The sequence below is a fragment of the Oncorhynchus gorbuscha genome, unplaced genomic scaffold (genome assembly GCF_021184085.1).
Source record: "Oncorhynchus gorbuscha isolate QuinsamMale2020 ecotype Even-year unplaced genomic scaffold, OgorEven_v1.0 Un_scaffold_34:::fragment_2:::debris, whole genome shotgun sequence".
NCBI lineage: Eukaryota > Metazoa > Chordata > Actinopteri > Salmoniformes > Salmonidae > Oncorhynchus > Oncorhynchus gorbuscha.
The window spans coordinates 52,501-65,311 of record NW_025745195.1 but is presented as its reverse complement, the minus strand read 5'-3'; the positions used below and the strand labels follow the sequence as shown (position 1 = coordinate 65,311).

The 12,811-nt window shown below is 46.2% G+C and overlaps 1 protein-coding gene across 1 annotated transcript in view; it reads right to left on the bottom strand.

Moving 5' to 3' along the window:
• Positions 1-6,934: 6,934 nt before the first annotated feature.
• Positions 6,935-12,811, bottom strand: part of LOC124017844 (adenylate cyclase type 5-like) — a gene marked incomplete at its 5' end in the record, with an annotated part of 44,642 nt that continues 38,765 nt past the window's right edge. The window contains 5 exons of the mRNA XM_046333078.1: positions 6,935-7,843; positions 8,141-8,265; positions 8,482-8,686; positions 11,147-11,410; positions 11,480-11,612. Of these exons, the coding sequence (XP_046189034.1) occupies positions 7,715-7,843; positions 8,141-8,265; positions 8,482-8,686; positions 11,147-11,410; positions 11,480-11,612 (856 nt within the window). The remainder of the gene's footprint in view (positions 7,844-8,140; positions 8,266-8,481; positions 8,687-11,146; positions 11,411-11,479; positions 11,613-12,811) is intronic.

The following is a 12,811-nucleotide window of genomic DNA, read 5'->3' as shown; positions in this document are numbered from 1 at the left end:
TTATTTTCAAAGTAGCAGAAAGTAAAGTACAATCTCAAACAACACCAGAAAGAAAAGCAAAAAATGGCACCATTTTGAGGAGTGGAGAGGAACTGAATGGGTTATAGCAGTAGAGTAAGAGCCCTCATGTTTCTAGTGGAAGGAGGGTTTTTAGTTTGAAAAGAGTAAAGACCAGAGGATAAGGGCTCTATTTAAATTATATATTATTATTATTATTATTATTAGTTTGAAAAGAGTAAAGACCAGAGGATAAGGGCTCTATTTAAACCGTATCATTGAAGTTGAGCGTTACATCATGAATTTAATTTAAAGTCGATGTTTCCGCTTTAAGGCGTCTGCATGCTTCCCAGCCAAAACAGTTTGGAAGAGTTTCTGCATATACACTGCTCAAAAAAATAAAGGGAACACTTAAACAACACAATGTAACTCCAAGTCAATCACACTTCTGTGAAATCAAACTGCCCACTTAGGAAGCAACACATGCTGTTGTGCAAATGGAATAGACAACAGGTGGAAATTATAGGCAATTAGCAAGACACCCCCAATAAAGGAGTGGTTCTGCAGGTGGTGACCACAGACCACTTCTCCGTTCCTATGCTTCCTGCCTGATGTTTTGGTCACTTTTGAATGCTGGCGGTGTTTTCACTCTAGTGGTAGCATGAGACGGAGTCTACAAGCCACACAAGTGTCTCAGGTAGTGCAGCTCATCCAGGATGGAACATCAATGCGAGCTGTGGCAAGAAGTTTTGCTGTGTCTGTCAGCGTAGTGCCCAGAGAATGGAGGCGCTACCAGGAGACAGGCCAGTACATCAGGAGATGTGGAGGACGCTGTAGGAGGGCAACAACCCAGCAGCAGGACCGCTACCTCCGCCTTTGTGCAAGGAGGAGCAGGAGGAGCACTGCCAGAGCCCTGCATAATGACCTCCAGCAGGCCACAAATGTGCATGTGTCTGCTCAAACGGTCAGAAACAGACTCCATGAGGGTGGTATGAGGGCCTGACGTCCACAGGTGGGGGTTGTGCTTATACAGCTCAACACCGTGCAGGACGTTTGGCATTTGCCAGAGAACACCAAGATTGGCAAATTCGCCACTTGCGCCCCGTGCTCTTCACAGATGAAAGCAGGTTCACACTGAGCACATGTGACAGAGCAGAGCCTGGAGACGCCATGGAGAACGTTCTGCTGCCTGCAACATCCTCCAGCATGACCGGTTTGGCGGTGGGTCAGTCATGGTGTGGGGTGGCATTTCTTTGGGAGGCCGCACAGCCCTCCATGTGTTCGCCAGAGGTAGCCTGACTGCCATTAGGTACCGAGATGAGATCCTCAGACCCCTTGTGAGACCATATGCTGGTGCGGTTGGCCCTGGGTTCCTCCTAATGCAAGACAATGCTAGACCTCATGTGGCTGGAGTGTGTCAGCAGTTCCTGCAAGAGGAAGGCATTGATGCTATGGACTGGCCCGCCCGTTCCCCAGACCTGAATCCAATTGAGCACATCTGGGACATCATGTCTCGCTCCATCCACCAACGCCACGTTGCACCACAGACTGTCCAGGAGTTGGCGGATGCTTTAGTCCAGGTCTGGGAGGAGATCCCTCAGGAGACCATCCGCCACCTCATCAGGAGCATGCCCAGGCATTGTAGGGAGGTCATACAGGCACGTGGAGGCCACACACACTACTGAGCCTCATTTTGACTTGTTTTAAGGACATTTCATCAAAATTGGATGAGCCTGTAGTGTGGTTTTCCACTTTAATTTTGAGTGTGACTCCAAATCCAGACCTCCATGTGTTGATAAATTTGATTTCCATTGATAATCTTTGTGTGATTTTGTTGTCAGCACATTCAACTATGTAAAGAAAAAAGTATTTAATAAGAATATTTCATTCATTCAGATCTAGGATGTTATTTTAGTGTTCCCTTTATTTTTTTGAGCAGTGTATTATTACGCCTTTTGGACTTTGAGTTTTTAGAGGGGCTGTTCAGGCATGCTCTTAACCACTAGGCTATCTGTCACCCAGAATGAATAGAGCGCCAAGACATTCTTCCTATCCACACGTACCTCGGGGTACAAAGTGACAATCTGAACAGACAGACTGCTTCTCAAGAACTGATTGGTACCCAAATCACCAATATTGTCACTGTAAGTAGTTGTTTGATGATGGGAAAGACAACAAAAAATTGGTTAAATTGGAATGATGACATCAGATGTAGGATAAGACAAAGATCCCACAGTATGCTGTAACACTGATGGGGCTACTCTACCAGAAACAGATGAAGATACTACAGTATGCTGTAACACTGATGGGGCTACTCTACCAGAAACAGATGAAGATACTACAGTATGCTGTAACACTGATGGGGCTGCTCTACCAGAAACAGATGAAGATACTACAGTATGCTGTAACACTGATGGGGCTGCTCTACCAGAAACAGATGAAGATACTACAGTATGCTGTAACACTGATGGGGCTACTCTACCAGAAACAGATGAAGATACTACAGTATGCTGTAACACTGATGGGGCTGCTCTACCAGAAACAGAAGAAGATACTACAGTATGCTGTAGCACTGATGGGGCTGCTCTACCAGAAACAGATGAAGATACTACAGTATGCTGTAACACTGATGGGGCTGCTCTACCAGAAACAGATGAAGATACTACAGTATGCTGTAACACTGATGGGGCTACTCTACCAGAAACAGATGAAGATACTACAGTATGCTGTAACACTGATGGGGCTGCTCTACCAGAAACAGAAGAAGATACTACAGTATGCTGTAACACTGATGGGGCTGCTCTACCAGAAACAGATGAAGATACTACAGTATGCTGTAACACTGATGGGGCTGCTCTACCAGAAACAGATGAAGATACTACAGTATGCTGTAACACTGATGGGGCTGCTCTACCAGAAACAGATGAAGATACTACAGTATGCTGTAACACTGATGGGGCTGCTCTACCAGAAACAGAAGAAGATACTACAGTATGCTGTAACACTGATGGGGCTGCTCTACCAGAAACAGATGAAGATACTACAGTATGCTGTAACACTGATGGGGCTGCTCTACCAGAAACAGATGAAGATACTACAGTATGCTGTAACACTGATGGGGCTGCTCTACCAGAAACAGAAGAAGATACTACAGTATGCTGTAACACTGATGGGGCTGCTCTACCAGAAACAGAAGAAGGGGGATAGGGTTTGTAAAATTCCAGTCACTCTCCAAATTCCCAGGTTTTCTAGAAATCTCTGTTGGAAGTTTACTGGATTTCCTGCTTATTCCCTCCTGATTCCGGGAATCTTCCAACCAGTATTTTAGAAAAACCCGGGAATTTTTGCAGAGTTACTGGAATTGTGCAACCCCAATGGGGATAACAATATCCAGCAGGTCCAAGGTAAAAATGAAACATCTCCACATGGACTCCCACAAGCTGTTCCTCATATTGTTTAACATAAGGATGATGTCATCATCAGTGTAGACAAGTATAAAGGCCTCATTGGAGAAAATTGGACATTCATTGGGTCATAACATCTGATTGAGCCAGGGTTGGTGGGATGGCTTCAAAGAGCTCCAAATCAGTCTCTGTCTATGACATGACTGACTGCAGGGGGTTATTCATCTAAAAGACAATGTCAGGGGATGCCTTGCCACAAGTGCAGGCAACTGCTTGATATTCAAACCAAATGTGTGGAAAAAGCAGGTGAACTAGAAAGAATGAAGAATAAAGTGATGGGACAGAAAAGGAATCGTCCACCCCTTGCATGATTGTGATAGGTCCCGGTCAGCTATGTACATCCGAATACATCTTTATTTATAGATACTTCTCTCTAATATATTAATGTACAAAATATAGAATCTAAAATATCTGATAGGGTTTGGTGTTTGAGTCCAAATACAAAATGTCAAATACAAAACTTTTTGTTGACATCCTCGGTTGAAAGTGTCGTCAGTTAAAGCATGTGTGTCTATGTGCATGTATGTGTGTCTAGCGTATGTCTGTGTGTTTTTGCCCCTGTGTTTGCATGATGTGTGTTGTGTAGTGTAGAGCTCTGTAAACTCACACTGAACAGAGCAGTCTCACTGGTCGTTCAAGTAGCCAGCCAGGTTAACACGGCCCACCAAGGCTCCCTACTAGAGATGAAACACACTGCTCCTTCCTATCTGACCAACTCCGGTAAAGGGTTTCATAGTGCTTCTGTGCTGGCTGGCAATGTTAGTACATAGTGTACCCATGGTTTGGAGAATTGTAATATCTGTACCACTCAAGTATACAAAGACAGCATACATGGACTGTATGAACAAAAAAACACTTTTTTCCACATGTACTGTATTTATATATAAAGTACCAATCAAAAGTTTGAACACACCTACTCATTCAAGGGTTTTTCTTTATTTGTACTATTTTCTACATTGTAGAATAATAGTGAAGACATCACAACTATGAAATAACACATATGGAATCATGTAGTAACCAAAAAAGTGTTAAATAAAAATACATTTTATATTTGAGATTCTTCAAAGTAGCCACCCTTTTGCCTTGACAGCTTTGCATTCTCTCAACCAGCTTCATGTGGTAGTCATCTGGAATGCATTTCAATTAGCAGGTGTGCCTCGTTAAGTTAATTTGTGTAATTTCTTTCCTCCTTAATGCGTCTGAGCCAATCAGTTGTGTTGTGACAAGGTAGGGGTGGTATACAGAAGCTAGCCCTATTTGGTAAAAGACCAAGTCCATATTATGCCAAGAACAGCTCAAATAAGCAAAGAGAAATGACAGTCAATCATTACTTTAAGACATGGTCAGTCAATATGGAAAATCTAAAAAACTTTGAACATTTCTTGAAGTGCAGTCGCAAAAACCATTAAGCGCTATGATGAAACTGGCTCTCATGAGCACCGCCACAGGAAATGAAGACCCAGAGTTACCTCTAATGAACTTATCCTCCGCAGCAGAGTTACCAGCCTCAGAAATCGACAATTAACTGCACCTCACAGAGTTCAAGTAACAGACACATCTCAACATCAACTGTTCAAAGGAGTCAAGCCTTCATGGTCGAATTGCTGCAAAGAAACCACTACTAAAGGACACCAATAATAAGAGACTTGCTTGGGCCAAGAAACATAAGCAATGGGCATTAGACTGGTGGAAATATGTCCTTTGGTCTGATGAGTCCATATTTGAGATTTTTGGTTCCAACCGCCGTGTCTTTGTGAGATGTTCTCCGCATGTGTGGTTCCTATTTATTTAGAATTCAAGGCACACTTAACCAGCATGGCTACCACAGCATTCTGCAGCGATATACCATCCCATCTGCTTTGCGCTTAGTGTGACTATCATTTGTTTTTCAACAGGACAATGACCCAACTCACCTCCTGTGTGATGGAGTGCTGCATCAGATGACCTGACCTCCACAATCACCTGACCTCAAACCAATTGAGATGGTTTGGGATGAGTTGGACTGCAGAGTGAAGGAAAAGCAGGCAACAAGTGCTCAGCATATATGGGAACCCCTGTTGGAAAAGGAGTCCTTGTGAAGGTGTTTGAGAGAATGCCAAGTGTGCAAAGTTGTCATCAAGTCAAAGGGTGGCTACTTTGAAGAATCTAAAATATATTTTGATTTGTTTAACAATTTTTTGGTTACTACATGATTCCCTTTGTGTTATTTCATAGTTTTGATGTTTTCACTATTATTGTACAATGCAGAAAATAGTAAAAATGAAGCAAATCTTGAATGAGTAGGTGTACTGTACTGGTACTGTATATTACAGTACATTCAGAAAGTATTCTGACCTCTAGACTTTTCCACATTATGTTACATACAGCCTTATTCTAAAATTGGATCCAATAGTTTTTCCCCCTCATCAATCTACACACAATAAGCCATAAGGACAAAGCAAAAAGCAGGTTTGGAATTTTTTGGGGGGGGAAAATGGGAATATCACATTTACATAAGTATTCCGCTGCAAACTTGGCACACCTATACTTGGCACTCCCATTTTTCTCCCATTTTTTCTCTCAGCAGGTCATCTCAAACTCTGTCAGGTTGGATGGGGAACGTGGCTGCACAGCTATTTTCAGGTCTCCAGAGATGTTTGATCAGGTTCAAGTCCAGGCTCTGGCTGGGCCACTCAAGGACATTCAGAGACTTGTCCCAAAGCCACTCCTTGGCTGTGTGCTTAATGTCGTTGTCCTGTTGAAAAGTAAACCTTCGCCCCAGTCTGAGGTCCTGAGCGCTCTGGACCAGGTTTTCATCAAGGATCTCTCTGTACTTTGCTCCGGTCATCTTTCCCTCGATCCTGAATAGTCTCCCAGTCGCTGCCACTGAAAAACATCGCCACAGCATGATGCTGCCACCACCATGCTTCACCGTAGGGATGGTATTGTCCAGGTGATGAGCAGTGCCTGGTTTCCTCCAGACATGATGCTTGGCATTCAGGCCAAATAATCTTTTTTTCTCATGGTCTGAGAGTCCATTAGGTGGCTTTTGGACAGCCCGCTTGGAGATACCCCGATTGCTCAGTTTGGCTGGGTGGCCAGCTCTAAGGAAGAGTCTTGGTGGTTCCAAACTTCTTCCATTTAACAATGTTTGAGGCTACTGTGTTCTTGAGAACCTTCACTGCTGCAGAAATGTTTTGCTACTCTTCCCCAGATCTGTGCCTCGACACAATCCTGTCTCAGAGCTCTACGGACTATTCCTTCAACCTCATGGCTTGGGTTTTGCTCTGACATGCACTCTTATATAGACAGGTTTGTGCCTTTTCCAAATCACGTCCAATCAATTGGATTTACCACAGGTGGACTCCAAGTTGAAAAACATCTCAAGGATGATCAATGGAAACAGGATTGACCTTATCTCAAGGGTCTGAATACTTACGTAAATAAGGTTTTATTTTGAATACATTTGCAAACATTTCTAAAAACCTGGTTTCGCTTTGTCGTTATGGGGTATTGTGTGTAGACTGATGAGGACATGTTTTATTTAATCCATTTTAGAAAAAGTCTAACACAATAAAATGTGTAAAAGGCGAAGGGGCCTGAATACTTTCAGAATGTTTTACGTGTTTATATGGGTTTCAGTGTCTTCATGCAGGTTTTGTTTAGAGCGACTTGGATCTTTCAGCAGAATGTCTATGAAGACACACATATTGGATCGATTTCCTCAGAAAACCTTAGAGATCTACAGTACTGCGAGATGATTGGCTTTTAGCCGTTCCTTAACTCACACTATGACCTATAGAAATAAGACCTTGAGAGAATGCTGCTGTCACAATGTGTCTCTCTGCTGTAGTCTGATGGGATTTCTTTGGTCTCTTCAGCGAACCCAGGCCCTCTAAGCTCCTCCCTGTCTCTTTCCCCCAAGCCGAGAGGAGGCTGGGTGGGGTCTCCTTCACTCTGGTCCAATCAGAGGCTGACCTCTCAAATCACAGGTAGGGAGGAGATAAACCTAGGACAAGGGTTGTTGGTGGGGGGCAGTCAGTTCCCCAAGCTAACACAGGTCCATGAGCCCCCTTTAGTCCAATCACCCCTCCTCTCAGCCTTTTCCTACACCAGTGTCAGTCTGTTACTGGGGCTGCTTCTGCATAGGCTGTGTCTGAAATGGCACCCAATTTCCTATATAGTGCACTACTTTTCAACAGAGCCCTATGTCCCTGGTCAAAAGTAGTGTACTATATAGGGAATAGGTTTCCATTTGGGACACAGCCTGGGTGTTAACTGCTGGGTGGTCCTCCAGTGAGGAAGTAGGTCTGCATTTCTCCTTTACCCTTCACCTTGACGAGGCCTCGGCACTCTAGTGTGTAGTTATAGGAGTTCAGCACGTTGTACAGGTCAGAGGTCACCTGGTGGGAGAAAGGCCAGAGGAAGGAGAGAGAGAGGAAAAGAAAGGTAGTCATGAAGTCACACAGAGGAGTGTTCACATATCTTGATCATAAGCACACTACCTGCCATTTCACACTGCCAAATTATAATATTCTAAAAGATCGACACAAGGTTAAAGAAAGAGTGCACACTGCAAGCTATGCTTCCATGTGCTTTATTGACGATGTTTCGACCCTTAAGTCTTCATCATAGTTATAATAAAGTCACAATAGAAATTCTTGGTGTGTTATCAGTTTCTTCTGTGCTGTGTGAGTTACCTGGATCCTCTCAGGTACACCGGTGCTGTCCATGCGGCTGGCCACGTTGACGGTATTCCCCCAGATGTCATACTGGGGCTTCCTGGCCCCGATCACCCCAGCCACCACCGGACCCATGTTCAGACCTGCACCGGTGGACAGGGACATGTTTTTAACAATATATACAGTATGTTCAAAATACATTTTTTATCGGTCAGCAGACTTTTCCCTGGTGAGGTCACATTAATTCCATTACTCATGATAGACTTTGAGGCACTACTGCTTAAGGATATCGTTCTTCTCATGAATTCACATCAAAATGAACAAGGCAACAAAATGATCTTTCCCAGAGGCAGCTTTACCGATCTTCATCTTGAAGTTATTGAAGGAGTGTTCGTTAATGTACTTCATCTGATCCATGAGTCTCATGGCGTAGTCTGCGAGGGCTCTGATGTGTGAGCGGCCTTCCTTGTCATAGGTAGAGTCGTTGAGGCCAGAGGCTGCCATGTAGGTACTGCCGATGGTCTTTATCTTCTCCAGCTGGCGGAACTGGTCCTCACTGATGATCTGAGGGAGAGGAGGACAATGGGGAAGTGAAAGACATTTACTAGTTAGTTAACTTGGGTTAATAGCATTGATATTGTTAGCTCTATTTCAACATAACAGGGTCCAATAATAGTCACTAGTGCCAATACTGTATTAATATTAGGAGTAATGGGACAGAACATATGGTCAGTGTAAACACACACACACACACACACACACACACACACACACGCACACGCACACGCACACACACACACACACACACACACACACACACACACACACACACACACACACACACACACACACACACACACACACACAGAGAGAGAGAGAGAAAGTCCCCTCTCACGTTGTTAAATTCTGTGGTAATCTCAATGAGCAGATGGACACTCCACTCCCTCTCTTCATCTCTCTCCCCTTCCCCCCATCCTCATACCTCTCTCCCTCCGCCCATCCACATATCCATCTCCTCCCTTCCACATATCTCTCACCTCCCCCATCCTCATACTTCTCTCTCTTCTCCTCCCCATCCACATACCTCCTCCTTCCCCATCCCTCTCCTCCTCCCCCATCCTCAACTTTAACTCTACTCCCCATCCTTATACCTCTCTCCTCCTTCCCCATCCCTCTCTCCTCCTTCCCCATCCTCTCCTCCTTCCCCATCCCTCTCTCCTACTTCCCCATCCTCTCTCCTCCTTCCCCATCCCTCTCTCCTACTTCCCCATCCCTCTCTCCTACTTCCCCATCCCTCTCTCCTACTTCCCCATCTCTCTCTCTCCTTCTTCCCCATCCCTCTCCTCCTTCTCCATCCCTCTCTCCTACTTCCCCATCCCTCTCTCATCCTTCCCCCTCCTCATACCTTTCTCCTCCTCCCCATTCTCATGCCTCTCTCTACTCCCCATCCTCATTCCTCCCCCATCCTCATACCTCTCTCCTCCTCCCCCATCCCATTCCTCTCCTCATCCTCATACCCCTCTCCCTCCGCCAATCTCATACCTCTCTCCCTCCGCCCATCCACATATCCATCTCCTCCCTTCCACATATCTCTCACCTCCCCCATCCTCATACTTCTCTCTCTTCTCCTCCCCATCCACATACCTCCTCCTTCCCCATCCCTCTCCTCCTCCCCCATCCTCAACTTTAACTCTACTCCCCATCCTTATACCTCTCTCCTCCTTCCCCATCCCTCTCTCCTCCTTCCCCATCCTCTCCTCCTTCCCCATCCCTCTCTCCTACTTCCCCATCCTCTCTCCTCCTTCCCCATCCCTCTCTCCTACTTCCCCATCCCTCTCTCCTACTTCCCCATCCCTTGCTCCTACTTCCCCATCTCTCTCTCTCCTTCTTCCCCATCCCTCTCTCCTACTTCCCCATCCCTCTCTCCTACTTCCCCATCCCTCTCTCCTACTTCCCCATCTCTCTCTCTCTCTCCTTCTTCCCCATCCCTCTCCTCCTTCCCCATCCCTCTCTCCTACTTCCCCATCCCTTTCTCATCCTTCCCCCTCCTCCCCATTCTCATACCTCTCTCTACTCCCCATCCTCATTCCTCCCCCATCCTCATACCTCTCTCCTCCTCCCCATCCTCATTCCTCTCTCCTCCTCCCCCATCCTCATACCTCTCCTCCTCCCCCATCCTCATGCCTCTCTCCTCCTTCCCCATCCTCAAACCTCTCATCCTTCCCCCTCCTCATACCTTTCTCCTCCTCCCCATTCTCATACCTCTCTCTACTCCCCATCCTCATTCCTCCCCATACTCATACCTCTCTTCTCCTCCCCATCCTCATACCTCTCTTCTCCTCGCCATCCTCATACCTCTCTTCTCCTCCCCCATCCTCATACCTCTCTTCTCCTCCCCATCCTCATACCCATCTTCTCCTCCCCATCCTCATACCTCTCTTCTCCTCGCCCATCCTCATACCTCTCTTCTCCTCCCCATCCTCATACTTCTCCTCCCCCATCTCATCCTCTCTTCTCCCCCCATCCTCATACCTCTCTTCTCCTCTCCCATCCTCATACCTCTCTTCTCCTCCCCATCCTCATACCTCTCTTCTCCTCCATCCTCACACCTCTCTCCTCCTCCCCCATCCTCATATCTCTCTCCTCCTCCCACATCCTCATTCCTCCCCCATCCTCACACCTCTCTCCTCCTCCCCATCCTCATACCTCTCCCCTCCTCCCCCATCCTCATACCTCTCCCCTCCTCCCCCATCCTCATACCTCTCATCTCCTCCCCCATCCTCACACCTCTCTCCTCCTCCCCATCCTCATACCTCTCTTCTCCTCCCCCATCCTCATACTTCTCTCCTCCTCCCCCATCCTCATACCTCTCTTCTCCTCCCCCATCCTCATACCTCTCTCCTCCTCCTCCATTCCCATACCTCTTTCCCCCCATTCTCATACCTCTCCCCTTCTTCCCCCATCCTCATACCTCTCTCCTCATCCCCCCATCCTCATACCTCTCTCTCCCCACTCCCTTCTCACCTCATCAAAATCTGCAATGATCTCGTTGAGCAGCCTGAGACACTCCACTCCTTCGTTGTTGGCCTCCAGCTCTATGTAGAACTCAGAGAAGTTGGAGATCGAGGCAAACATGACGGCTACACACTCACAGGACTGGTAATAGAGCTCATCGTTCCGACGCTCTCGCGCCAGAAAGTGAGCAGCCACGTCTTTGGGAAGGATGTTGTGGAGGAGGCGACGGTTGTAAGCCTGTAGCTCCTCCATCTCCTCTTTCTCCTCTGTGGCCTGGAGGGAGGGAGAGAGGGTCAAGGATGTATCAATGACCTTAGATGGCACACAAACACACACACCTACCTGTAGTTTCCAGAGGAAGTCGAGTCTGGCTGTGGACTCCACCTGCTGGGCGTGTAGATACAAAGCCAGGACGAAGACAGTGATGACCACGGGAGTCATGATCTTCAGAGGGACCTTAGAGTCCATCACACAGCTGGACAGAGAGGACAGATACCAAAGATCAACTACAGGCCTGAGGACACCGCACTCTTTAATCTATGTTCTTCAATAACGCTAGATACTAACATACTATTACTAAATTAAATACAAGGTCACAACACTGTTTATCAATGTTATCTAACTACCTGCCAGGAAGATCTACCTGAGGCATATGAAGTGCCAGGAAGATCTACCTGAGGCATATGAAGTGCCAGGAAGATCTACATGATGCATATGAAGTGCCAGGAAGATCTACATGATGCATATGAAGTGCCAGGAAGATCTACATGAGGCATATGAAGTGCCAGGAAGATCTACATGATGCATATGAAGTGCCAGGAAGATCTACATGAGGCATATGAAGTGCCAGGAAGATCTACATGAGGCATATGAAGTGCCAGGAAGATCTACATGATGCATATGAAGTGCCAGGAAGATCTACATGAGGCATATGAAGTGCCAGGAAGATCTACATGAGGCATATGAAGTGCCAGGAAGATCTACATGAGGCATATGAAGTGCCAGGAAGATCTACATGAGGCATATGAAGTGCCAGGAAGATCTACATGAGGCATATGAAGTGCCAGGAAGATCTACATGAGGCATATGAAGTGCCAGGAAGATCTACATGAGGCATATGAAGTGCCAGGAAGATCTACATGAGGCATATGAAGTGCCAGGAAGATCTACATGAGGCATATGAAGTGCCAGGAAGATCTACATGAGGCATATGAAGTGCCAGGAAGATCTACATGAAGCATATGAAGTGCCAGGAAGATCTACATGAGGCATATGAAGTGCCAGGAAGATCTACATGAGGCATATGAAGTGCCAGGAAGATCTACATGAGGCATATGAAGTGCCAGGAAGATCTACATGAGGCATATGAAGTGCCAGGAAGATCTACATGAGGTATATGAAGTGCCAGGAAGATCTACATGATGCATATGAAGTGCCAGGAAGATCTACATGAGGCATATGACGTGCCAGGAAGATCTACATGATGCATATGAAGTGCCAGGAAGATCTACATGAGGCATATGAAGTGCCAGGAAGATCTACATGATGCATATGAAGTGCCAGGAAGATCTACATGAGGCATATGAAGTGCCAGGAAGATCTACATGATGCATATGAAGTGCCAGGAAGATCTACCTGAGGCATATGAAGTGCCAGGAAGATCTACCCGAGGCA